At 36.6% G+C, this 27275-nt stretch overlaps 3 protein-coding genes across 4 annotated transcripts in view; 1 reads left to right on the forward strand and 2 right to left on the reverse strand.

Annotated features, from left to right (window-relative positions):
• Nucleotides 1–27275, forward strand: part of atrip (ATR interacting protein) — a 73713-nt gene that overhangs the window by 13015 nt on the left and 33423 nt on the right. The gene's annotated exons all lie outside the window — the stretch shown is intronic.
• shisa10.1 (shisa family member 10, tandem duplicate 1) lies at nt 7–12535 on the reverse strand. Its single transcript, XM_060858692.1, has 5 exons — nt 12395–12535; nt 10426–10570; nt 7746–7873; nt 5043–5255; nt 7–1454 (listed from the first exon to the last, which is right to left on the reverse strand). The coding sequence occupies exons 1-5, from the start codon at nt 12453–12455 to the stop codon at nt 1282–1284; spliced, it is 720 nt and encodes a 239-aa protein (XP_060714675.1). The 5' UTR covers nt 12456–12535; the 3' UTR covers nt 7–1281.
• nuf2 (UF2 component of NDC80 kinetochore complex) lies at nt 14101–26952 on the reverse strand. Of its 2 annotated transcripts, none has more exons than XM_060858029.1 (14): nt 26825–26952; nt 24430–24557; nt 24282–24356; nt 19276–19352; nt 19110–19171; nt 18664–18761; nt 18432–18505; nt 18262–18355; nt 17805–17867; nt 16677–16814; nt 16343–16483; nt 15869–16044; nt 15591–15726; nt 14101–14342 (listed from the first exon to the last, which is right to left on the reverse strand). In XM_060858029.1, exons 2-14 carry the CDS (start codon nt 24550–24552, stop codon nt 14235–14237), a joined length of 1365 nt encoding a protein of 454 aa, XP_060714012.1. In that variant the 5' UTR covers nt 24553–24557; nt 26825–26952; the 3' UTR covers nt 14101–14234. The 2 variants fall into 2 exon arrangements, with proteins under 2 accessions (XP_060714012.1, XP_060714011.1); XM_060858028.1 differs by having other exon boundaries at nt 26722–26825.

Here is a 27275-nt window from a genome sequence, read left to right on the forward strand (position 1 = left end):
TGGCCGTTCAAGCACATAAATGTTTAATTTGTTTTTGGAAATTTGGCAATGCTCTGAATAGAAATATTTTACATTTAGCTAAAGCCAAACATCAGCAATACAACAAAAACATAATGGAGAGAAAAGAAACAATAGCTGAAAAAACAGGCAATTCTATCTGGGGCTTTAAATACGATGTCAACAAATTAAAAATCAAAGTTGTACAGCTCTTTCCTGTTTACACAACTTGCAACAAGCTTTTTGTGCAACTGTAAGCTTCTTTCCTGATAAGCTGTGACCTGAGCTGCGTGCCTTGATAAATAATCGGGCTGAGTGAAATGAAAACACATTACCACCCACAAAAGTCTGTTCCTAAATTGTACGTCATTTGTTGCCATGAAAAAGATGCCATGAAAAACATTTAAAAATATATGAAAGAACGAACAAACAGTAAACAACCTTTTTCAAATTGACATTGGATATGACCCTTTAAGTCAAACCTGCTGGTTAACATATTTATCTCCATTATGACTGCATAACATGAAAAATAAGGCATATTCTTGATCCTTGGTTATACAAATAAATCTAAACAAATGAACACTGAAAGGAAAATGAATAACAGACCTAGCTTTATACATGTGTGTACAAGTTCACCAAAATATCCGGGTGTCACGGAGAATTAAACCTTTGGGGTTATGAATGCGAATTGTAAATCAGTGTAATTACATCTCACTTTATGTTCCATGTTACACTTCTATACTATTACCTCACCTTATTTTTTTTCTTTTTCACATTTTTTGCAACACTTATCCCACTCTACCCACACTTACCATAAGTAAGGCATTTTCAAAAGATTTTAAAAAAAAAAATAAAGTTTCCTCCTACGTATTACATCAGCCAAGTTTGAGGTCAAAAGGGCTCAGAGCACATTATCACTGCCTGTACGTCCCCTGGATATCAAGCTCAGACCTGTTTTTGGTTCTTTCACGCTCATACGGACGACGTTCAATTTTCTCCTCACCGACAACCAACGAAAGCACAGAGTATGGCTTGAAGTCATTTTATAGGTTCTATATGTGCTAAATTATCCATGGAAAGCTTTGGTATGCTGTGTATATTGAGGTTAAGGAATCTTTAAGCCATAGTCTGTTTGAGAATAACGATTTGATCACATGAGAAATTAAGCCATGTACTTGAGGCTTTCCATTTTAAATATAGCACATATAGGACTGGCGTCAGCCAAAGTGGAAGTGTAGGCGTTTGTAATCCAGCCGAGGCTGTGCGATGTCAGACAGCTGTGGTTTAGTATCCAGTTTTGGGCTGCTCCAAGTAGGCTGGGTTAAATGGAGGCTGAGCTGCATTGTAGTCGGTTGTTGGAGGTGGGTGAGGGAAGCTGGGCTGCCCGAGGGGATTGAGAGGGTACGGAGCATGAGAACCATCAAAGGCAGCCTGGCTGTATGGTGCGGGATATCCTCCTAGAGATAAGGAGAGAAAAGACCAAACATTAGACAATTACAGCTAAGCACCGGTTTAGTCGCCAACACAAATGTGTTCTTTGTGTGACTGTGACTAGCATGTCAATTATTCATTCAGTTATTAATTGTAGTGTTTGTTAGCAGCCATACTGTGTACTGTGAGCACTGAATAATCTTGAGGAGGAGATTATGTCAAATGTTCCAGTTTTGTTTTCAGAAGAGTGGGTGCTTTGGCACTACGTGGGGGTGATTGCATGGAAAAAAGAACAATTAGTTTCATTAATTCAGACCAGTCTTTTTATTTTTTTTTCAACCCCCTTTTCCCCTAACTCATTTCATCCTCCAGATGTGGTGGGTGATGCCCAAAAAGGGGATTCCCATGAGCCATGATAAGATACCGCCTAATCTTTGTGAATTGCATGTTTACAGTAGACATGTAAATACTCGCAAAGCTGTTAGTGTTCCTTCAAATTGTCTGCTTCGTCATGAAAGATAAAAAAAATAAACTAGTAAAACAAACACTCTAGCCAAGGTTAGGCCACAATTTTGCTAGCAGGGTCTCAGTTGACACTATATCGCCCAAGACATTAGATTCTATAAACATACGATTATTTTTTTGTAAATAACTTATCACATAAGTCTGTTTTTCTTAGCCATTATAATCTATACACTGTTACCTGTGGACTACAAAGGCAAAGACTGCAAACAATTTAGCTACATTATTAGCATGTGGGCTAATTTAATTGCTACATATTCATGGCGTTATTATACAGTGCCGTTCTCTTCCACACAAACTGCACTTGCTTTGCAACCTCTAATCCTTGGTGTGTTTGTATTCAACAAAATGTTTTTATGATCCTTGATTCAGGATTTGCTGATTTCCTGTAGTCTGAAGTGCTCAGACCTTTTTGTTCTTTGCTTCTGAGTAATGTGTTAAATACCTCAGAGTGCGTACTCATCTCACGGCATTCTGAAATACCAGTTGCTGTCTCACTGTACCGCCTAACAGAAATGAGGCTACTGGAAAGTCACATGATTTCACAACAGAAACGAGTCATAGCCCTGAATGCAAGAAGCCAATTGGTTAGTGAGGTGTTGATCAGCAGGAGACAGAAGAATCAGACAGTAGGTTAGCTGTTCTCCCCAAGACTCTCAGCATAGGACGACTGTGGCAAAAGCCATATTCAAACATATTCTTTATTGATCCCATGGGGGAAATTCTTTATGATGATGATGATAAGGGAAAACCTTTGTAAGTGGGACAATAATAATAATAATAATAATAATAATAATAATAATAATAATCGTTTGTGGATTACTTCAATGTGTAGCAATACTTAAAATACTTCTTATTAGTACTATAATCTTCTAGTGCAAAGATTTTTTCAGAGACTTTTTTTTGCATCCAAATAATTCATAACTAATCACCTTGAGCCACCTGAGCTCAAGCTGAATGGAATTTTCTCAGATTGAAAGGGATGCTGTAGATCTGAAATAATGTGGTATTACAGAAAAAATAATTAGACTTGTAAATGATTGAATCCTACTTTTTCCTTTGTCAGATTCAGAAGTACCCTGTGCATGTGTGCGGTGGTGTGGTATATTTTTGCTTCTTTGTTTTGTTCGGAATACATGTAATGCTCAGGTAAATTATTATTTCAGTCAGATTGCACAGTTTAGTCTACATAGAAACAGTACTGTCGATATCAGGCGCATGTAAACAGACCTACTACAGGCAGTTTGATGGTAAACGTACATAGCGTGATACCATCCATCACAGGAACGTCTTCAAACATGGGAATATTCTTGTCAAGTCACCCAACTCTAGTGAGCAGTATAATCAACTCTCACAGCATACAACCCAATTTGTACAGTTAGCTCAGCATGGCCCAGTGTCAGACCCCTGGTCTACTGCATTTAAAACACAAGGCACAATCGCGGATTTTGGAAATGCAGAATAATTATAAATTGGAGAGTTAGAAAATGTTAGTGTTCCAGAAAATGGTGCATCAATGTGACTAATTTAAAAACCGCTTATGTCTTCCCGACAACAGAGAGCTATTTTGTCAGACTGGAAAACAGTTCCTCTGCTGTCATGATGATTTAGTGACCTCATACTGTTCCCTAGAAAAGGGATGTGTAAATAACAGACACAGGCAGTGTGTGTGCGTGCATGTGGGTGTGTAAGGGTGTTATTTTGCTTACTAACAGAATGATAATTTGTTAAAATGTCTTGTACGTTTTAACTTTTCCAAAGAGTCACATGGCTGATAGGCCATGTGACTCATGATAGGCCAGGTGACATCATGATAGGCCAGAGTCACATGGCTGATAGTATTTAATGTGTAGTTGCTGAAACCAAGTTTTCAGATGACCACAAACACACATATATATATATATATGTTCTTGTAGTAACCTTCTTGTGGTTAGCGTAAAAGCCTATATATTGGCTTTTACGCTAACCACAAGAAGGGTGTATCTCCCCTTAAAGCATTGGGTTTACTATAAAACCCCATATATATGCACACTATCTACCAGAGATTTATAGAAGCTGTACATCACAAATGTGCTGCGATTTTCCATGCAGGGTTGACAGGTCTAGTGTTAATATACCAAAGAGCAACTTATTTATTCCTGTATCCAGTTTCCTCTTCAGCTGAACAATTTGTGAGTTTTATATAGAAAGGCAAAGCACATGCACTTTTCCACCACTTTTTAATTTTTGCCATTTCCCACCAAGTTATTCAGTTTGTTTGCTAAATAAAGCGATTCAGTTCCAACTGCTTTTGTTTTTAGTGACATATGATCATCACACTGGAGCTGTTATGTTATACCTCAGCATTATAATATTGACACACTTCAAGGGAAAAGGCCAATCACAAGTCGTCGTACACGATGGGATTAAAAACTAATTTTGTAATAAAAACAAAGCTGTCAGTATTCTAGAACTTTCGCATAAAAATAAAGGCTTAAATCTGCCCTAGATCTTTACTATTGTAACGAGTGGAACTTAAAGCCAATGGTCTTGATGGGAATCTTGACACAGTTTGAACCACACGCTCGTGACCCATCACACTAATCTCAGACGGATGTACGAATACACGATTTGAAAGGACTTGCTGGTGGAGGCAAAACCTGGGCATATAATGAGTATTATTACTTTTAAATAGAATTAATAGTTACAGTAATAAGTAGAACTTGAAGTATTCATAAATGTCTTTTTTTAAAAACATGTACTGGTTACTAACACGAGTGAAAAACACGTAAAGGCTGAGAGCACAACAAACTTTTCCTCAAGTGTTTAAAAATGCTACTAACTACCTTAGTAGAGTCTAAATGTTAACATCAGGTCAGTTAAATGTCACAGTATTCCTCAATGTTGTTATTTTGCACTTACTCGAGGCGTCGTCATATTCGCAAGATAGCATCTAAATGAACTGGTTTAAAACCAGTGTTATATATTTATATGTAAATGATTATTTATTAAATATTTGAATTTTTTAAAAATTCAATTTAAAAGACCTTAGTGCAGGATGTTTATGAATCAAGTTAAGATTTGGAAGGAAAAGCTCTTAATGCTGTTCTTACCGCTCTCCTGGTATGGAGGAGGAGGTCCTGGGACATAAGGCTGACCCTGATACGGGGCAGCAGGCATGGCCTGTCCTCCGTAGCCGGGCTGGGCGCTGTAGCCAGGCTGTGCAGGAACTGGCTGGTAGGCTGGATACTGAGTAGCAGGGTTTGGAGGCTGCTGCTGAGGATACTGTGTATTTACTATTGTGGTTGTGGTTGTTGCCATCACCGCTGTAGAGAGAGAAAAACGTCTCAGTTGGATTCTCTCACGATATGAAAACGTATTTTTTCAATGTAATTTTATAACGCACACACATTACTGTCTATTAAAAGTATAATGAATCAGTATGACAAGACTAAATAAATGAGAACTATTGTATCATGCTGTAAAAATACTAAAGCATGATCACCTTGTGCAAAATACACTGATTAAAACTGTTCTCTCTGTGAACGTAGTCATCTAACATGTTGGCCTAAAGTAATTAAAGCCAAGAGATAACACATTCTATAAGGTTTACAGAAGCAAACGATACAGATTAAATATAGAAAACCTACAGCTTGACAACCAGTTTCATATATTTCACAAAGAAATTATGGTGAAAGTCAAAAATCTACTTCAGCATACACACGTCAAGTACACGTTCCAGCCATATATCATGGATTTAATAAAGAAAGCCAACGAATGCGTTTTAAATTCAGTTCTTTCAAAGCCAACACTAACAAGACAAAGATTAAAAAAACAAATTTCCCACAAAGAGTTTTTTTAGACAAATGTCGTCACAGATCCACCCACTGTCTCGTGAATGTCTTGTGTTAGACATTCTTTGTTCATGTTGTGGTTTGGCACAAATAGCCTGAAAAGAGTATGTTACCACTTCCTACAAGCGTGTATGAAATCATTAAAGAGAACTTGTCTTGGATAACGCGAGTCTGAGTCAGAGCCGAATCCAGCAGCTACTTTATATTTCTAACCCAGACACACTAGCAACAAGTTCACTAGACAAAAGGAAACTAAACCGAGAATATGAAGAGATGGCCGACAGATACAGCCAACGCTCCACTTAGCAATATCTTGCGTCTGATGAATAAAACCGAAAGCCTAGCAGTGACTACCTTTAAAGGACTTGAAATCCCATTGCTTTGCTATTGAGTTCATTATAATATAGAAAAAAGAAACAGACTTTATTTTATGTTACATGTCGGGCGGAAACCTCGTATGTCCAAATTTTGTCATTTTCATATTTTTTTCACATATCGATGCTATTGGTCAGTCCCCATGTGGGTCTGTTATTTTTACAAGTTATTAACCAATCTAAAGTCTTGAAAATAGCTTGAGCACAAATCTCATAACTCCATTGGACACTTCAACTGTCCACCTCTTCCTCACTCCGCGGGAGAGCTTTGCGGCATATTTCTCCTCAAGAAGAGTCGCAACGAATCAACACGTCTTCTGAGGTAAATGTCTTCAAAACACTGGGCTCAAAGAAAAAAAATCTTGACCCCCGCTAGTTCTGGTGCTCATCTGAGGACAGGAATTTAGCGTAAGACAATCCACTGCAACGCGGACTAAACCCTGTGCATTGCAGATAAAGTACGGCGTTTTTTTAATTTCCTGAAAAATAACGGTTTTGGAGATACGAGGATTCCGCCCAACAGCGACGATATACAAAAGTACAGTGGAATTCTCTCTTCACATATCCCAGATTGTTAGGATGCTTTGATCAGAGCACAGGGTCCGTCCTGCTACAGCACCCTGGAGCAGAGAGGGTTAAGGTCTTTGCTGACCTTCTGATCAGTAACCAAAATCCTCTAATCGCTTAGTCACCATTGCTATTTAATTAGCCCGAAATCACAAACTGGAAGAATTGTCACGGACAAAACTCAGAGAAACATAACATATAGATAAGGCACTAACTCTCTTCTAGATATTTAATTCCCGACCTCGTATATATTTATGCTCATAGGGTCTTATTTATCTATCCAGCTCTGAATTTATCTGTAAATCATTCACGGGTGTGTTTACACAAGAAATGGGGTATTTGTGAAAATCCAGAAAGGAAAGGTCAGCTTAAACGTTTGTTTCTGAATCTACTTGTCTAAAAACTCACTAACACAAACTGATCACGGATGAAACAAATCATTTGTAATTACTCACGTATGTTAATGAAAACAATCCAGTACAAATTCACAAATAACAGCCTGTAAGAGCTAAGCGTCTACGCTAGCCGAGGTATCACGGTGGCTAAGCTGCATTACACATGCTAGAGAAATTAAACTGGAGTGATTTCTGCTTGTGCGGCAGAAGAAATTAGGGCCGTGGGTCAAACCAGACCTAGATTGAGAGCCTTTTATGTTTCTTCGCTCAACCGCAGCATCCAAGTCCTGTTTCGAGCACAACTTTTATTGTAAAATATAAAAGTTGTATAAAAGTGCTTTCTTCTGAAAAGCTTCAGTCACAGCAGTCAAATGCTTTGTTATGAGAGTCAGTCAGATTGCAACCTTCAAGGTTCTGACATTTGTAGTCAGAAATAAAAATAACAAAAAATGAACAGGGATTAAGAATAACAGACAATATGTGACCCAAGAGCAGAGCATCTGACACTACAACTGACACTAGCTGTGAAATATCTAAAGATGCTGGATGTTTCTGATTCATAGACTTCTACCTTTTATTGCAACTGGATTGAAATTTAGACAAAAAATTCCAAAGGTTTCACTTACGTCTGGGTTTTCTGCACATTTGGTACAAGCAACAGCAGGGGCAAACACAGCAGGCGATGATGAGTATGATGAAGATGATCATACTCGCTATACCAGCAGCAAGGGGAATGGTGTTGCTGTACTCCATACTATGAAACAGGAAAAATAGAATAAGTACACAAGCATTCAACATTAATTTAATTAAATCCTGGTTCTACATGCAGCTACAATGATTTGACCTGACTGTGGAGTCGACAACCCCGTGTTTAAACAAACAGTGATTATAAATACGTCTCGTCGTGGCAGTGAGAAACATACAAGATCATTTGCTATCTAGTTATGGTAAAAATTAAGGGCTGCAAATGCCTTGGCATGATTTTGTAGAAAAAAAACACAGTACTTAACAGTACTTTACTAATGTATGTACCCCCTTGTAAAGAACTGTTTATTATATATTCGTGTAAAAACTGTACAGAATTGAGAAAAAGTGACCCAAATAAATGATTATTAATTGATGACTGTTATTAAATAAGTAGAATAAACTAAACACACAATTACAAGCTTCAACCTTTCACTTCACAAAAGTTGATGGTTTCGAAGGAATAATTAGTACAACCTATCATTTTAAGGTCATGAGCATGTGTTGTGTAAAACACACACTGTTGGAAAAATGTAGAAATACTAACCATCTTCCTCTTTTGTTAGACTGTACAAAAGATTTAATACACTGTCAGGCTTAAGAACCTTGGGTTTAACAAAAAACGTTCTGATTGATAAGGCATATAAATCATTGGGACTGCAATAAAAACATCTATCAGACTTGAACCACTGACGAAACAGAAAGTGTTCTGTGTCACTCCGTTAATATATGTAGCTGAACTTTAATGAACTTCTGAAGCTCACAAAGGGGAAGCAGGGAAGGGGAATATTCATTTATTTTCAGCCAACGAGGTTGTCATACAAATTACTAAATACTCCTAAGAACAAAAAGTACATTGCGCTTCCAGTGTTTCTCACATTTATCAAAAACATGCAGTTACAGGTCAAAATGTATCTCACAAGTGTTACTAAGCGTTACAATCACAAGACATCATTAATTCAGTTTAATTTTTTATAGCTTCACACATGTCAGGTTACCATACATTTCTTTTGGCAGATCAAGTAAGTAATTGTAGTAGCTAATATTGTGCAGTCCCTCCATATGCCACAAAAACTGTTCTGGCACCAAGACTTTAGCAACAAATCCTTTAAATCCTGCACGTTGTGAGGTGGGGCCTTCATAGATTAAACTTGTTTGCCCAGCACATCCTACAGATTTTTAACTGTGCATCAACAAGCCTTGGGCATGCATGAACACTGTCGCCACTTCACTGGTTGTCCTTTCTTCGACTACTTTAGGTAGGAACTGACCACTGCATACAGGTGACATACATACTGCTGTTTTGGAGGTGTTCTAAACCAGTCATATAGCTATAATTTGGCCCTTTTCTTAGCTGCTAAGGTCCTTACCCTTACCCATTTTACCCGCTTCCAACACATCAGCTTAGAGAACTGACTGCTCCTTTGCTACCTAATATATCCACCCCATGACAGGCGCCATTATAATCAAGATGAGGTCAGGTCATGGTTCAGTCAGTTCTATGGAAATTGCTCTTAAGAATATTTTTTTCTCAAGTCCTGACTGAATTAGTTGGATTTTCCCATAGAATCGAGGGCAAAAAGCATCGGAGTCTAAAGTTAGGCTCTTTTACAGCCACAGCTGCAGTCACCAATCAAAAGCTAAGAAAAGTCATTACATCCATTTCTGGAATCTTCCACACTGTTTAAAGAGACAGTCAACTTGATGTATGCAAATGACTGACCAATTGGATTTCCAATGTAGCAAATTAAATCTAAAATAAATCTGTTTCTATTAAATTGTTTTAAAATGACCATAAATGACCCGACAAAGAAAGATGTGGTAACGTGAAATAATAATTTTGGTCCTCAACAACTTTTATAAACAAAGAACCTCAGGTGATGACAACAACAAACAAAACAAAAACAAAAAAAAAAAAAACACACACACAACAGATTTCAATATGTAGTCACTGTTTTCCATAACGGAAACTCACGGTTATTTACACCCTGATAAATAAAAACCTAGAAATGAAGAAGGGTGTTCTTTCTTTTTCCTAAGCCTTTAAAAAAAAAACAAGCAACAAAAAAGGTTGCCTGTAAAATAAACAAAGATGGTTGAGTTTACATGTAGCACATATATGTAGTGTAGAAGAGTATATTTTAAGACTATAATTGTGGTGAATTATAATCTGTTAAAGTTTACTTGGTAATAAAATAAAAGTAATAATAACGCAAAAATGAAAGTGCAAATAACAAAGTGATTTACAGTAGCAAGGCTCCTTACAGAACAGGCCAAAAGGAAGCTAGTCAACGGAAACTTGCATTGTCTGGGGGCTGTAACTCAGCAAAGTGGGAAATAAAACACAGTCTCACTTCCGTACAAACTAGAAATTTTAAAATAAGGCTTAGTCAGTTTAATAAAAGATTTCATTAAATGTTTATTTGTGAAAGGTTTTATTTTTGTCATCCTCTACCAAAAAAATGGCTAAACTCCTTAAAAAAAAAAAAAAGCCCATACTTCACCAGAAGTAACAGTAAACCATGCAATGAAAATGTTCAACATTTTTAAAATCATTCTTACAAATCGCAGTCCAGAGTAAGTTTGCTGAAGGGATCTGGGCAGCAATAGCGATTATCACAGGTACCACAGCAGAACTGCCAAGGTTTACAATCCTGGGATTTCTTGTAAATACCAGCCGCAGTGTAGTAACTGTCGCAGTCATCAGCTGGAATACAAAAAGAAAACAAATGTAAGCATTATTATAAATAATACACAAAATAAACAGTTTAATTATCTGAAGCTATACAACCTGTATAATGCATAACACAAATAAATAAATAAATAAATAAATAAATAAATAAATAAATAAAATTAAAGTTTAACTTATATTAAAAATATTAACTTAAAATACTATATATCTATCAATATCCCTAATGAGCAAGCCGGAGGTGACGGCGGGAAGTATAATTGTATATTTGCACTGGCCACTTTACAATCCATGTTTCTATTCTTGTTTACATTCAATTGCTTGTTTTTTTGTAAATCTTTATGTTTATACACACACACACACACACACACACACACACTCACACATATATATATATATATATTTATATACACACAAACTTTGTTTCTTATATTTATGCTTGCACGCACCAACACACCAAGACAAATTACTAAACATGTAGACCCTACAGTACCTGGGAATAAACCTGGTTCTGATCAAGTGAAGAAGGACAATGATCTAGTAAACAATATTTTAAACACTCTCTCACTCATTTTCTACCCCTTATCCGAACTATCTCGGGTCACGGGGAGCCTGTGCCTATCTCAGGCGTCATTGGGCATACACCCTGGACGGAGTGCCAACCCATCGCAGGGCACACACACACACTCTCATTATATTTTAAACATTACATTATAAATACTACACAAAACAAAAAGTTTAAATATCTGGAGCTGTATAACCTGTATAAAGTATAACACAATGACCCCCCCACCAGCCCAAGCACGACTCTCTCAATCAAAGCGAGAGACGTTAACGGGGTATTTATGAGACTGAATCCACGCAAAGCAATTTACAATGGTATATTTGTACTGGCCGCTTTGCACATCCTCCTGCATTAGTGTACAAACACTCAAAGTGTTTCCATTCGATCTTTTGTAAATCTTTATGTTTATACACATTTTATATATATACACAAAGTTTATAGATAGATAGATAGATAGATAGATAGATAGATAGATAGATAAACTTTGTTTCTTATATTTATGCTTCTTCTCTATTACTAAGCACCAACACAAACTCCAGGACTAAATGCAGACCCAGAGTTCTGGTTCTGGTTCTGGTTCTAATAATGATCTAGTAAACAGCACAGAGAACGTCATCCCCCCTCTGGGTTTTAAACATGAAGTGTACATTATAAAAAAAACTAAGCAAGAATCCCTGCTATTAAGCCTTTATATATCTTATAGGTATTAAGTCACTGAATCACATTCACAAGTGTGAATGTAAGATGTAACTGAAGGCCTGTGGACATTTTTCCAGGACATTTTCAGTGGGGTTTAAGTTTACTGTGTCTGTAAGTTTTAATGTCTAATGTCTCAGAAACACTTCACAGGGACGAGATACGAACTCAAATGTGTACAAAATGCTTCGGTAGTACACGATCTCACAGGCTTGCGTAGTAAAACTCGAAGTTATATTCTTTATATTTGTGTATTTTTATGCTGAAGTAATCAAGAAAAATGGAGTGAAAGCTAACGGCTAACACGCCCAGGGGAAGAGTGCGCGAGCTGTTTGCCAGTTCTTTTAAAGCACGCACGCGCACACAACACACACACAAAACACACAACACACAAAAACTACAGTAACAAAATCGTTCATATAAACAATGCAGACGGTTCGCGCATCAAACGTCCGATGAAAATGTCAGTATTCTGTCGCATAAATAATAAAAAAAAAAAGGGAAATAAATAAATACACAAATAAAGGGGAAAATCGAGGAAAATAAATAAATACACATGGCAAAATTTCACTTTCACGTACCAACTGCGGTGAAAAGTAAAGTGGCAGTAAAGGCCAGGACGATGCTGATGGTCGAGGACATGTTGGATATCTTCTCTGTACCCTTCAGACGTTCTGTGTTCTCTGAGTCTTTACTGTAACGTGAGATATAAGGAGTCTCCCTTGTCCATGGGTTGCCAGATCAACACCTTCACCCCCCTCTAGTGGTTATACTGAGAAAGAAGTCTAACCTACATTAGAGAGAGTTTATTACTCAGTCACATTTTTTGTTGATGTCTAATTTACACTTATAAATGTGAACAAAACGTAAGCAGTCACAGGTATAAACAAAGATGATAAATAACCTTAATACCTGATAAAACCTGATAAATAACCAATATAATATCTAGCGTTAGTCCTGGGCATATGCAGTTATCAGCTTAATACAGTAATGTGGTTCATTTTTGTCCAGTTCCTCTTGGCAAATCCTCTTAAATCCCAGGGGTATGAAGGTCCTTCTGAGGACACACTAGAAATTAAGGTAATTAGACCTCTTTTAGAAACCATTCTTGAGTTACTCCGGCTGTATATTCGGGCTTGTTGAATTGTCTATCTTCTCCGCAGGTTCGTTTTCTTTGCAGAAGTGACACACTTCAGCTCTAATGTCTCATCTTCATCCCTTCCATGTGTAAATTCCCCAGGTGCTTGCAAAGAAACACGATGACAGTAAGTTCGCTATGTTAATGGTGTTCTTTGGATTATATGCACAACACAATTGATTGCAGTGCAGGTCAGTACTTTATGTTCACTTGCTGCTTTTTTATCCTGCTTCTATACTAGGTTGCTACGCTGCGTTGAGACAATGTGAACAGTTAAGTTGGCTATTATTAGCTAATTATTATAATAAATTGAATTGAACTCCCTGAATCTCTGTAAACCCATTTATCTGTCATTTTATGATAGAAATTAAATCGTTTAAGGGGATTTATCCATTCAGGTTTGGCAACCCTAGACCCAGGTAGTTCCCTTTCGTTTTCCATGGAAACATGTCCAAGATGAAATTTAAATAATTCAAACAAAACTGGTTTGAAGTTACCAGTGACCAGCATTCACTTTCAAATTCCCCTTTTGTACAACTGCAATAAAATGGGAACAATTATACTCCTGGTAGAACTATATTTCCCTGAAAATATTTACTTTCGAAACGTTCCAGATGGCCACACCCAAGAGGACAGAAATGACTCATCACAGGATAAAGCAGATCAGTCATAAAAAATTTACATCCGTTTGCAGTAAAACTCTCTAAATCCCAAACCATGCCTGCAAAATGTCCCTGTTTTCCTTTAATTTATCACTAAAGTACCTGTAGTGTCACACCAGTAACATTTAGATGAAGGTTTATGTTTCTCTCTTACGTCACAAATGTACTTTAGGTACAAGTTAGGATACATTGGAGTAAAGGGTAGATTTAAAATTCTCTGCATACAATCTTATTTACAGCACATCATGTAATGAATAATAAAGAGCTTACAGCTTAGTGATCTATGTGATTATCTCTAGAATAGCAGGGAAAAACAAAACGTACATGATCCCTTACTCCTCGTGCTATGAAAAAGATCGGAAAACCTTTAAAAAATATAAAATTTAATTAATGTGATCCTTTTCACATTAGGAGGAGGGGGTGTAATTATGCACTCATTAATTTACAGCAACGAGTTTCATGTTATGCTCCATCTATGTGCTTCAGATTATGTACCAAATGTAACATTTTATTTTATTTTGGCAAATTTTACATATGACAAACATTTGAAAAAGGTACAGAGAAAAAGGGCAATACAGGGAACAAGAAATTCAGAAGGAAAAAAAATATTCAAAAACAAGCTTAGAAATTGGTTTTCATTTTCATGATGTCAGCACTGCCTTCCATCACTAAATTTTCAAGACGTTTGTGGTATTGCTCCAGTGTGGTGAGCAGCCGATCGTAGATGGCCTTAAAAGAAAAACAAAAGATTCAAGGCTCATTTCACAGGTGTATGTGACTCAATAATAAATCTAAGAAAACAGCAAAAACAGAAAACAGGAGTTTTTGCATCATTAAAGGTGGGGTCTCCGTTGTTTGAGAAATGATTCAGAAAACTGCGTTGGGCCGCCAAACAAAAACAAAACTAACGTGTAGCCAATGAGCTGAAAGGGGCGTGTCTTGTCAGTATGGGCGGAGAGAGTGTTCAGTGCGCATCTGTGACATTAGAAGAAAGCGAATGAAACATTGACATGGCGGATAAAAACAAAGAAAGAAAGTGAAGAAAGGCTTACGATAAGGCAAAAAGTAGGACCCGTGTTAATATAGGATCAGCTTTCCAGCGCTGGAGAGAACCGAAGAAGTCCCCCGAGGGACATAAGTAAAGTTGGCCACATATTCACAGATTCGAATTTCCCGTGTAGGTGTCGTAGTATAATTCCCCAAATAAGTGTTGTAGGACATCAACTATCAGGACATCAGTGATGTGTGAGCTGAATTTAGTGACAGTACAGTGTATTACAGTGAAGTTATTGACTGTTTTTTTTGTATTTGCTTTTCGGGTTTTGCACTTTGCAGACGGTCCCTTGGAATCTGCCTCTCAGTCGTCCACACAAAGATTTGTGCATTTTGTCCACCGCGGAGGAAAGCTGATTTTGAGGAAAATTGGGATGTAGCTGCGTCTCTACATTGCTACGATAGAAAAGAGGTGTTATTTGTGTAGTAACAGCGTTTAGCTCAGGAGTTATTGACTCGGGAAACTCGAATCTGTGAATATAACTTTACTTAAGTCGCCGAGGCGCTTTTTTCCTTCTCGATAGGTGAGTAACTTTGGTTTTGCTTTGTTTCACAGAACTAATGTATGCCGTCCTTTGCATGATTATGCTTGTGTGTCATTTTTGCTTGTTTGTTTATCTGCAATCGTATTGTTCTTCCCTTCAGCTATGATAAAGACACATTTCTTTCCATTAGTTGCCTGGGTTACGTATGTATGTGTGGGCGGAGCTATCAATACAGGGGTGGGACCCATTTGGGTTAGGGGCGTGTTTGTTTTGGTGATTTTATATGTCAACATTGGCTTTCAAACAACGGAGACCCTGCCTTTAAGGGACTCTGTTGGATGCATCATGGAAGAAATTCTTGGTTTGTACACTGAACACTATAAAAGCTTATGTAAGGAAAAAATCCAATTAAAAGTTATGAAATGAAGAGTAGCCTTACCTGAGCACTTTCACTGTTCTGGTTGCAGGAATCTCTAAGCTTCTGCATTTTTGCCTTGAACTGCGTGGTCTCTCGGGTGATGTTTTTTATTCGATCCACAATTTCCTCCCGTTTTTCATGAACTTTGTCATATTGCCTTGGCAAAAAGAAAAACAATTTATGCGTCACCTTTAACATTTTGCGAGGAAAGGGAAAAAAATAAAAAAATCACCCAACACCAGTGTTTACTATCCAGAAAGAAGGGAGGGGGAAATTATCAATTACAAATCAGTTCTCACCCAAGTATATTTTGGACATGCTGGTCCTTGAGCTCCTTCTTTTTCTGATGCCGAATCTGCTGCTTGGACTGTTTGTCTTGTTTCATTGCCAGACCTCTCTTTAGCTGACCCTCTTCATTGCTTAAGCCCTTTAACTCCTTCTGCAAGGACTCATAGAGAGCCACCATATTCTGAACCTGTATATGTACATACGCACACAGACAGAGAGATAGAGAGGCAGAGAGAGAGAGCGAGAGAGAGGTGGGCAGTGGGTGAAAGGGGGGGATGTCATTGTCCAAATCTCCATAACTATTCATTCGTTTAAAAAGCGTGGATCCGTGCATCCTTGTTTTCCCTACAAACAGGAACAGCTCTGGGACGGTCACGTTCCGCAAGTAAATTAATCAGAATTTATTTATATCTAACTTTGTAATAAATTAGTGGCTCATCCACCTCACGAACAAAAGACCTAACTCAGGAAGTGTGCAGGTTTACCTCTTCCTTCTGCTGGTTAGTCTTGCACATGCTGGCCTGCAGGTCATGCAGCTGTTTCAGTATTACTTGAATTTCAGCTTCACTTTGGCTAGCACACTGCACCTTAATCTGGAGCTCCACCAGCGTCTCATCTGCCAGTTCCTGCAGTTACATGCAAACACTTTCAACAAAAAATGCAAATAACAAACATACAAAATTATATACTTTAATTAAAAATGGCCGGACATTCAACCACTTAGGACCTTATAATCTTCAACGGCCTTCAAAGTTGATATTTACTTTCTAAGCCTATACATTTACACGTGCAACCATTATACCTAGTACAGTTACTTACTTTTGAGTTCTTAATGTTCTTTATGCTGTCCTTCATCTTTTCCATCTCATTCTTGAGCTCCTCAGGAGACTCAACAATCTGAGATTTAAGTTTGGCCATTTCATCTTTGTGATTGGCCACTTCTAGCTTCCTCTGGCTCTGTAGAAAAGAAAAACTATTTTATGGTCGAGTCATGCAAATTCATAAAAAGAACCTTCATTTAGTCAATACATCAGACCTACTTTCTAAAACAGACATTGGCATAATATTATCAAACTGAAAGTAGGTCAAACCAGTGTTACGGTGTAGAGGTACTGATCAGGAAATTACAATCTTCATATCACAATCTACAATCACCACTTCATAGTGTTACCCAAATGTAAACCAAAATACATTTAATAAATAATAAAATAAATAAATAAATGGGAAAAAAAAGGTTTTTCCCTTGCTGTTCCAGTACAATCTAGAGCTGGTTAGATCACTGTAAAACTATGCATTTATGGTACAGGACTTTAGAATTCAACGTTTTCAAATCAAATTCTCCTTCAGCACATGGCATCACAGCACATACATCTATGAGCTGAATTTGGTGTTAAGGCCTGGAGTTTTGTGGTAGAACTGGTGAAGTGTGAGTGCCGTTTTCCCACCAGGGAGCAGTTAAGAGAACCGATCCTCCTGAAAATAGCAGTCTGGGGTTTGTATCACAGTATTCTATGTAATGTTATTAGTTCAATCGGTCATGTTGCTTACTGTTTCTAGTTTGATGACACCAAGGGAAAGAGCTGCTTTGGTTACAGAGTTATAAAACCAGATGTTCATAAAAACAGGAGCACTGTAATTAGCTCACTTTTGTGGCTTAAGCACTTGGAATGAATGAATCACAAAAATATGCACATCTTGTGCTGACCTGAACAGCTAAAAGTCAAGTATAAAGGAAGAACAGCTCAATGATTGCAGTTAATGCTGCAAGATGACATGCTTAGCATCCAGCATGCCATGTACTTGGTACCACAAGAAAATAATAAAACATGCACACAATTGACTTATGGACCTGCAGAGTCCAGCCACAGTTAGAAAGGATTTCTTCTGTATAAACAATAGCCAGCAATTATGAGACAAAATAATGGGGGTGTGTGTGTGTGTACATACCAGTTTCTGTGACCGTTCTGCAATTTCTCTTTTGCACTCTGCAACTTGTTCATTAAGCGCATTCTGGGGGTGAAAAAAAGAAAGAAGAAGGAGGAGGAAAAAAAAAAAAAGGATACCATTTAGCACTTGGCAGAAAGGAAGTAAGAAAAAAAAGTTTCCCCACTTCCTTTTGGGGTACTGAGCCCTTCAACCAACACAATCATTCTTCACTCACAAAACAAGCTGACTTATGAAAGCCAGAACTGTGAAATACGGTACTATTAATGGTCTCATAACATTTTACATTAAATCCTCAAGCATCTATACAAAGCAACATAATCAAAGACTACGTACTTATTCAAAATGTCAGCAAAGAAACTCCCTTTATATTTGTAGCAGTTGCTGCTCTCAACTGGTAATTCATTGATGTGCAAAACCTCAAACATATTCCTTGTTTAAACTGGGAGAAAGATCTCACCACTTCCTGGGTTTCTTGCATGGTAGCGTTTTTCACTTCGGTGAGGGCTGCAGCCAGGTCTTTAGCCTCTGCTTGCTGTTCTGGTGGGATTGTCCTGTGCAAGAATGGTTGCAAATGTTAAACAATGGGTTTTGCCAAAATGTGTGGTCAAGCTTGCACAGAGTACCTACATCAGTTTCTCTATCTTCCTTTCAGCGTCCTTAATGCCTTTTGTGCATGACTGAAGTTTATCCATATCTGCCCGCTGTAGAAAGAGGAAAGTGGACAAGGTGAGATGATTCTTTACAGAGCAATTAATTAAAAAAAAAAAAAAAAAAAAAAAAAAAAGCGCAGACAGAATTAAATAAATCCCTGATGTCAACCAATACTAAATAAATACATTTCTCTTCTAAAAGGACTTACAAAAGCCTGCTGATGGCCTGCAATAATTTCCAGCCTCTGTTTCCGAAAGTGCAGGAAATTTTGGATTCCACTCAATATAGTGATTGTTCTCTTGGGCTCTGGAATAAGAGATGGAGATTTAAATGAGAACAAAATCATGACTAAATAAGTAACTTGTTATTTAGCAGTTATGTGCTAAATAACTTGCAAGAACACGAAAAGGATGTCCGGTGGTTAAGGTGTTAGACTACTGATCGAAACCAATCCCTGAGCAAGGCCCTTAACCCTAAATTTCTCAGCTGTATAAATGAGAAATGTAAGTCAATACCTCTCACTCTGCACATAAATAATGCGTATGAAGCACACATTTTTGCATTTCATACAAAACCTCTTTTACCCACCCACAACTGGTTACTTTCACTATGACGACAGAGGAGACAAGGCGGCTGGGGGCAGCATTTACTTACTAGGATTAAGCAGGTCGTTTAGTGAAAAATCATACACATGGCATACTGGTAAAAACTGGCACCTAAGAAAAGTGAGAGAGAGAGCAATAGAGAGCATTTAAATTTTCTATCGAATTCTCTAACCATTTGTACTGCAGCTGATTAAGAAGACGTAAATTCCACTTACATGCATACATATAGACTCAATACTGGTGTAGACCACTCATGTAACATTGGGTATTGGAGATTTTCTGAGAGAGGTGCCTGTTAAAAGAAAATATAAAAATAATGCTGGCAAGTTCTCCATCTCCTCCAAATCATCATCATATTTAATAGTCATTTCTGAAGAACATTCAGGGAAATGACTAATGATCAAACTGACCTGAAATACTGCAGTTTTGGATAAACACCAAATTATCTACCATTGCAACCATTCTTAATTTTCAGAAAATACTTTTCATTTATTAAGTGCCTTCGTTTTAATCGTCTAACAAAATCGGCTGCATTCCTTCACATATTGAATTAATTGAATCAACAGGAATATACATTCTATGCAATCTTAAAGTTATTATAATCAGCCAGACAAAGCTCCTGAACGCCGCATGTTAATATACATGGTGTTTGTTTACATAAAGAAAAAAAAAAAAAAAACAGCTTGAACTGAGGCACTGTTTGCAATATTTACAATACAGTTAGGATCTAGAGATCTTGGCATCTCCATCAGTAAAACATTAAAACCACACACAGCTTTTAATTACTAGTATACAAGGAGCCTCATGAAGCAGTAAACCCTAAGCACATTCCCAGAGTCTGATGACCACACAATGTGCACATGAATACTATTAAAACATTCCTTAACATGGCTTTATTTATACAAAAGCTAAAAATGTATTAAATAAAGAAATAAAAAAGATGCAATTTCTTTACAATACAAACAAATCCGTGGCATAAGCATTGCCCAAGAGTGGCTTCAAGAAGAATGCATATTTAACTGCACTTTATTCAGTTAAACATCATAAATTCTTACTTCAGCATTTCCAGAGGATTTAAAAAGCTCTACTTAATTAGTTAATGCTGAATTTGTTCTGAAGCAGTGTTTTGGCATTAAAATGAGAGCCAGAGCCGTGTTTGTTACAACTATCCACATGGTTTCTTTGAAAAGAATATGCAATGCTTATGCACACAATGCTTATGAATCTTTTCACATGCAACACTTCTCACCACAACCGCACGGAAAATGAACACAAACAGCTGCAATGATAAAAGAGAGGAAAAAAATGAAACACGTCTGTGCTAATACTGATCCAGAAACTGTGCTAATCTAGTCTAATATAATCCCACCAAACAAGGAGTGGGTAATCTGATAAAGGTCTATTAATCATACATAAAAACATGCCTACAACACGTGTCACATGAGTACAGGTTCACTAGCAACGCCAGCGATGGCTACATGAATTGATTAACACTGAAAAGGGGGAGAACTAGTCTCTGTGATGCTGAATCAAAATGTGTGTTTGTATAAAATATAACTACTCACTCTTGCAACATCTAAGAAAAGTGTACTGTGACACCCAGCACTACACAAAACTCAAATCAGATATGAGAAGGAAAAAAAATAATTCACCATAAAGTTTACCAGTGCTTTAACAATCTCACTGTATTCCATTTTTATCATTGCCATGAACAATTGTTTTTCTTCTTTTTTCCCCCAACAGATTACAACACGTGCTTATATCCAATAGACTAAGGCAACATTCACACAGCTAACACAGGATAAAAAGGCCCAAATCCAATTTTGTGTGGCCTAAATCTGACAGTCTAAACAAAATCACCATTCTATACAGACCCATAGATGTTAAATGTTGCTTTTAAACTTTCATTACTTTCCTATGGAATGGCAGCCAGGTTCAAAGATGGCATGTGTTCACCCAACTTTTGTGATCTCAAATCTCAGAACTCAAAGTTCAGCCCCACTTAGACAATACTTTGTAGAACCACCTTTCGCTGCAATTACAGCTGCAAGTCTTTTGGGGTATGTCTCTACCAGGTTTACACATCTAGAGAATGAAATTTTTGCCCATTGTTCTTTGCAAAATAGCTCAAGCTCCGTCAGATTGGATAGCGAGCGTCTATGAACAGCGATTTTCAGGTCTCGCCACAGATTTTCAATTGCATTTAGGTCTGGACTTTGACTGGGCCATTCTAACACATGAATATGCTTTGATCTAAACCACTCCATTGTAGCTCTGGCTCATTGTCTTGCTGGAAGGTGAACCTCTGCCCCAGTCTCAAGTCTTTTGCAGACAAACAGGTTTTCATCCAAGATTGCCCTGTATTTGGCTCCATCCATCTTCCCATCAACTCTGACCAGCTTCCCTGTCCCAGCTGAAATAAAGCATCCTCACAACATGATGCTGCCACCACCATGTTTCACGGTGGAGATGATGTGTTCAGTGTGATGTGCAGTGTTGGATTACTGCCACACACAACGTTTAGAATTTTGTCCAAAAAAATTTGGTCTCATCTGACCAGAGCACCTTCTTCCACGTGCTTGCTGTGTCTCCCACATGGCTTGTCGCAAACGAGATTTCTTATGGCTTTCTTTCAACAATGGCTTTCTTCTTGCCACTCTTCCATAAAGACCAGATTTGTGGACTGCACGATTAATAGTTGTCCTGTGGACAGATTCTCCCACCTGATCTGTGGATCTCTGCAGCTCCTCCAGAGTTACCATGGGCCTTTTGGCTGCTTCTGTGATTAATGCTCTCCTTGCACGGCCTGTCAGTTTAGGTGGACGGCCATGTCTTGGTAGGCTTGCAGTTGTGCCATACTCTTTCCATTTCCAGATGATGGATTATACAGTGCTCCCTGAGATGTTCAAGGCTTGGGATATTAATTTATAACCTAACCCTGCTTTAAACTTCTCCACAACTTTATCCCTGACCTGTCTGGTGTGTTCTTTGGTCTTTATGATGCTGTTTGTTCACTAATGTTCTCTAACACACTTCTGAGGGCTTCACAGAATATCTGTATTTATTGTGAGATTAAATGACACACTGGTGCACTCTATTTACTAATTAGGTGACTTCTGAAGGCAGTTGGTTTCACTGGATTTTAGTTAGGGGTATCAGAGTAAAAAATTGGACACCATTTATAATTTTCATTCCCCTTCACAATTATGTGCCACTTTCTTTCCGTCTATTTCATAAAATCGCAATAAAATACATTTTTCTTTGTTGTTGTAACATGTCAAAATGTGGAAAAGTTCAGTGAGTATGAATACTTCTGCAAGGCACTGTATGTGCCCTCTAATTTTGCTCGTATATCACTCAAGTTGTTGACATTTGGCACCTCACTTTCCTGCCGCCAAAACGCTCCTTCACCGTGATCCTTGCAAGTAGCAAATCGGTCACATTTAAAGAAAAAAATTGGATTCAGCCGATTTTTTACCAGCGATGCAAAAAGCCCGAGTGAGAGGTAAAAACGAATCAAATTCTCACAATTATTCTAATGAATAGATTTCTACTCAAGACAAATTTGTAGAAACCGTCTTGTCCCTATATGCAAGCACATCAGTCAAACTAGAGAGTTTATCACTAGTGCAGTACTAAAAATTCAGATGAAAGTAAAAAAGCAATCAAGTCTCCATGAAGAGCTTCTTCGTTGTTATTTGATGCTGTATTTTGACATACAGTATTTCCTAATGAAAGAGGAGATCACAGTGATGTGATGAAATCTTTGATTTACATAACAGCCAAATGAAATGTCTCACACTTTCCTTACTCTTGCAGATTGTAACACCTATATGGTATAGTTAGTTAGTTGCTATAATTTACTGCCATGTCAGCTACTGAGGCTATCTTCATGGCAAGAACAGTTAATAAGAATTAAAATAACCAAAACTCACAAAGAAATAAATATAGACAAATATAGACAACTTAAATGAAATTTTTTACATTAATATATGAAAGTTAAATGAATTGGCCTCATAAAATAACCTTCTGTGGTCATTATGCGCCTTTCAGCAAGTATTCATGTGTCAGTCTTGTATGCCCGATTCTACATCTGGTTAAGATCACCTGATCGAATCTTGATTTCATAGGAATTAGAAACCTATTAGTAATTTCAGGGTGTATTCCAAACAGTTTGTTATTCAACCATGTATTCCATTCCTCTTGCCACTTATTTAGGACATAGACCTATTATCAACGGCTATATTCCGAGGGAGGAATTTGGCAACCAGTCACAGTCTGCCTTAAAGCTTTCTTAGCAGCTGTGTCAGCGAGCTCATTTCCTGAAAGTCCCCTATATGATATAGAAAGAACCCATGGTGTTTTTATTCAGTATGGAAACCTTGCATATTGGATAGCACATCTGTATTAAAAAAACAAAAGCAACAAAATAAAATTAAAAATTAACCCAACACAGTGGACAAGCCTGTAGAAAGATGCATAGCCAACAGCCCACAGCCAGAACATTTACTATTAATGAGCTACTACTGATGAGCCATCTCTGGCAGTAGGAAATCCATTATATGGTCAAAGGTTTGTCAGAAACCTGACTATTACACACACACGTGATTTATGAACATCCCATTCCAGATTGGAGCCCATGGTGTCATTATATCCTCTACACATCTGGGAAGGCTTTCCTCTGGATTTTGGAGTGTTGGGGAATTGGTGCTCAGTCATCCACAAGAGCATTAGACTTTAATTTGGTTGAGGTCAGGGCTTTGAGCAGGACACAAAGGATCAACCCGTGACACACTATTTCTAGAGTTGTGCACAGTTCTGAGCCTTTAGGTTCCAGTGAAAGGAATTCTTTAATTCATCAGCATGCAAAGCCAACTTGTATGATTGTGTGCTTCAGACTTTGTGGGAACAGTTTGGGGACAGCTTACATGCGTGATAATCAGTTGTCCGCATGCTCATAGCAATATATAAAGTAGCACATAGCAGCCATATGTTTTCACGAGTGCATTAATATACGGATAATTGGATGATCGCACAGCTGTGAATAGTTATGCATCATCAAACATCATTGACAATTTTCCTGAAAGTGTCCATTACACCATGGAACAGGGACAAAAAGCCAAACAGCATTTTCGATATCAGGGGTTTACTGTATCCACAATTCTACTCCATGCAATTCTGCAACAACTAGTGATTTCTTTTATGACTCGGCAGCACTCACCAAGTAATGGCACTCAGGCCTGAAGCGATATACAAGCTGCAAGATTCTCACGTAGAGTCTCTGGATGACATCTGCCTGTAAAATGCAAATCACGTAAGGTTCGGTCAAGCAAATCATTTAATCTCTGCAAGACTCAATGATGGCTTACCTTTGGATTTGGAGTGATATCACCTTTTGCAAAATGTTTTGCCTCTTGACCGGTCAAAACTTCAGCTCGAAAAAACTGCACAATGGCATCTACCTTGTATATTGGAAAGGTATTCTCCATCATGGCTCCTTCAGATTACATGGGATTTTTTTTTTAATTAGAGACATTATTTAACTTTTACTGAAACAAAAAGTTACCAAGTCATATTTAATGTTTACAGTTTTAAAAAGACCAACAAAATAAAGTCTAAAACTTGTTCTTGATTAATCTGAAAAGATAAGACTATTACTGAATTTTAGTTCTGAATATTTAAGTTAACAGAGTATTACTGAATTAATAAGAGTATTACTGAATTAGTTCAAGTTCACTTTATTTATATAGCACATTTAAAACAGCCATAAAGACTGACCAAAGTGCTGTACAATAAAAGAGTGTTAGTAAAAATACACAGAAAAAAATATACTGACGAGAGATAATGAAAGCAAAATAGAATTAAACAATATTAAACAATAATACACACTAAAACAAGCAATAATAAGAACAATTAAAGAACAATAAGAAGAATGAAAATAAAGGGGAAAACTATGGATATGCTGAGGAAAACAGATAAGTTTTTAAAAGGGACTTAAGAATGGACAGAGACGGTGCTAATCTTAACTCTATGGGCAAATCATTCCAAAACTGTGGCCCAATCACTGAAAAAGCTCCATCCCCTCTACGCTTAAGTCTTGAAAAGGGAACAGTTCTGGTTGCCTGATCTTCTGGAAGGAGAGTAAGGATGTAATAATACTGATAAATAAATAGGAGCTTGATTATGAGGGACTTAAAACCGAATTCTGTATTCAATATGCAACCAGTGAAGAGTCCTCAGAAGAGGGGTAATGTGATCGCTTTTACGCTTTTTTAAAGAAATCTGGCAGCAGTATTTTGAACTAATTAATTATATGAATTAATAACTGAATTACTGAATATTTAGTTCTGAATATTTAAACTAAGAGAATTACTGAATACTTAGATCTGAATATTACTGAATTATTAACAGAGTATTAATGAATTAATATGATCTAAAATCCAAAACCTTTAAATATTGACTGTATATAAATATAAATATTGACTGTATATAAACATAAATATTGACTGTATATAAACATAAATATTGACTGCATATAAACATAAATATTGACTGCATATAAACAAATATTGACTGTATATAAACATAAATATTGACTGTATATAAACATAAATATTGACTGTATATAAACATAAATATTGACTGTATATAAACATAAATATTGACTGTATATAAACAAATATTGACTGTATATAAACATAAATATTGACTGTATATAAACAAATATTGACTGTATATAAACAAATATTGACTGTATATAAACATAAATATTGACTGTATATAAACATAAATATTGACTGTATATAAACATAAATATTGACTGTATATAAACAAATATTGACTGTATATAAACATAAATATTGACTGTATATAAACATAAATATTGACTGTATATAAATATAAATATTGACTGTATATAAACATAAATATTGACTGTATATAAACTAAACATAAATATTGACTGTATATAAACAAATATTGACTGTATATAAACAAATATTGACTGTATATAAACATAAATATTGACTGTATATAAACATAAATATTGACTGTATATAAACATAAATATTGACTGTATATAAACAAATATTGACTGTATATAAATATAAATATTGACTGTATATAAACATAAATATTGACTGTATATAAATATAAATATTGACTGTATATAAACATAAATATTGACTGTATATAAACATAAATATTGACTGTATATAAATATAAATATTGACTGTATATAAATATAAATATTGACTGTATATAAATATAAATATTGACTGTATATAAACATAAATATTGACTGTATATAAATATAAATATTGACTGTATATAAATATAAATATTGACTGTATATAAATATAAATATTGACTGTATATAAATATAAATATTGACTGTATATAAATATAAATATTGACTGTATATAAATATAAATATTGACTGTATATAAACATAAATATTGACTGTATATAAATATAAATATTGACTGTATATAAATATAAATATTGACTGTATATAAATATAAATATTGACTGTATATAAATATAAATATTGACTGTATATAAATATAAATATTGACTGTATAAAGGATTCACACACTACTGACAGCTCGCTAATGTAAAACACAATAGAATTAAAACAAAAGCAGAAGAAAACACTGTACCATCTTTGTCCAAATTCTCTTTCGCCATTATAAAAGATAAACACAATAAGTTCGCTTGAGCTGATTATTATTTTGTTTAACATCTAAAACAAACTGTATTTACCTGCAAACCGCCGCCGGTTATCCGTCGTCAAATTTAAACTTTCAGCGGTTCTGTCGTCACATCCGCTCAAAGTTCTTCTTCATGCTGTTGCTAGAGAAATGAATAATGTACACACTGCCACCTACTGTCAGTTGTCGAATTTACATATGAACAGAAATAACTGCATTCATTCATTTTCTACCACTTATCCGAACTACCTCGGGTCACGGGGAGCCTGTGCCTATCTCAGGTGTCATCGGGCATCAAGGCAGGATACACCCTGGACGGAGTGCCAACCCATCACAGGGCACACACACACACACACATTCACTCACACAATCACACACTACGGACAATTTTCCAGAGATGCCAATCAACCTACCATGCATGTCTTTGGACCGGGGGAGGAAACCGAAGTACCCGGAGGAAACCCCCGAGGCACGGGGAGAACATGCAAACTCCACACACACAA

This window comes from Tachysurus vachellii, chromosome 22, assembly GCF_030014155.1.
Source record: "Tachysurus vachellii isolate PV-2020 chromosome 22, HZAU_Pvac_v1, whole genome shotgun sequence".
Lineage (NCBI taxonomy): Eukaryota > Metazoa > Chordata > Actinopteri > Siluriformes > Bagridae > Tachysurus > Tachysurus vachellii.

Bases quoted from the DNA above. Each gene is read 5' to 3' on its own strand.
- shisa10.1 (XM_060858692.1), bottom strand. From the start codon at position 12,455: ATGTCCTCGACCATCAGCATCGTCCTGGCCTTTACTGCCACTTTACTT. The intron at 7,874-10,425 runs GTAAGAATGATT...CCTGTTTCATAG, and splicing joins CTTACTCTGGACTGCGATTT to TATGGAGTACAGCAACACCA. The intron at 5,256-7,745 runs GTAAGTGAAACC...CTCTCTCTACAG, and splicing joins AATGTGCAGAAAACCCAGAC to CGGTGATGGCAACAACCACA.
- nuf2 (XM_060858028.1), bottom strand. From the start codon at position 26,749: ATGGCGAAAGAGAATTTGGACAAAGATG. The intron at 19,353-24,281 runs GTGAGTGCTGCC...TTCTTTTAACAG, and splicing joins GGCCTGAGTGCCATTACTTG to GCACCTCTCTCAGAAAATCT. The intron at 18,506-18,663 runs GTAAGTCCTTTT...CTCTTTCTACAG, and splicing joins CAGGCCATCAGCAGGCTTTT to CGGGCAGATATGGATAAACT.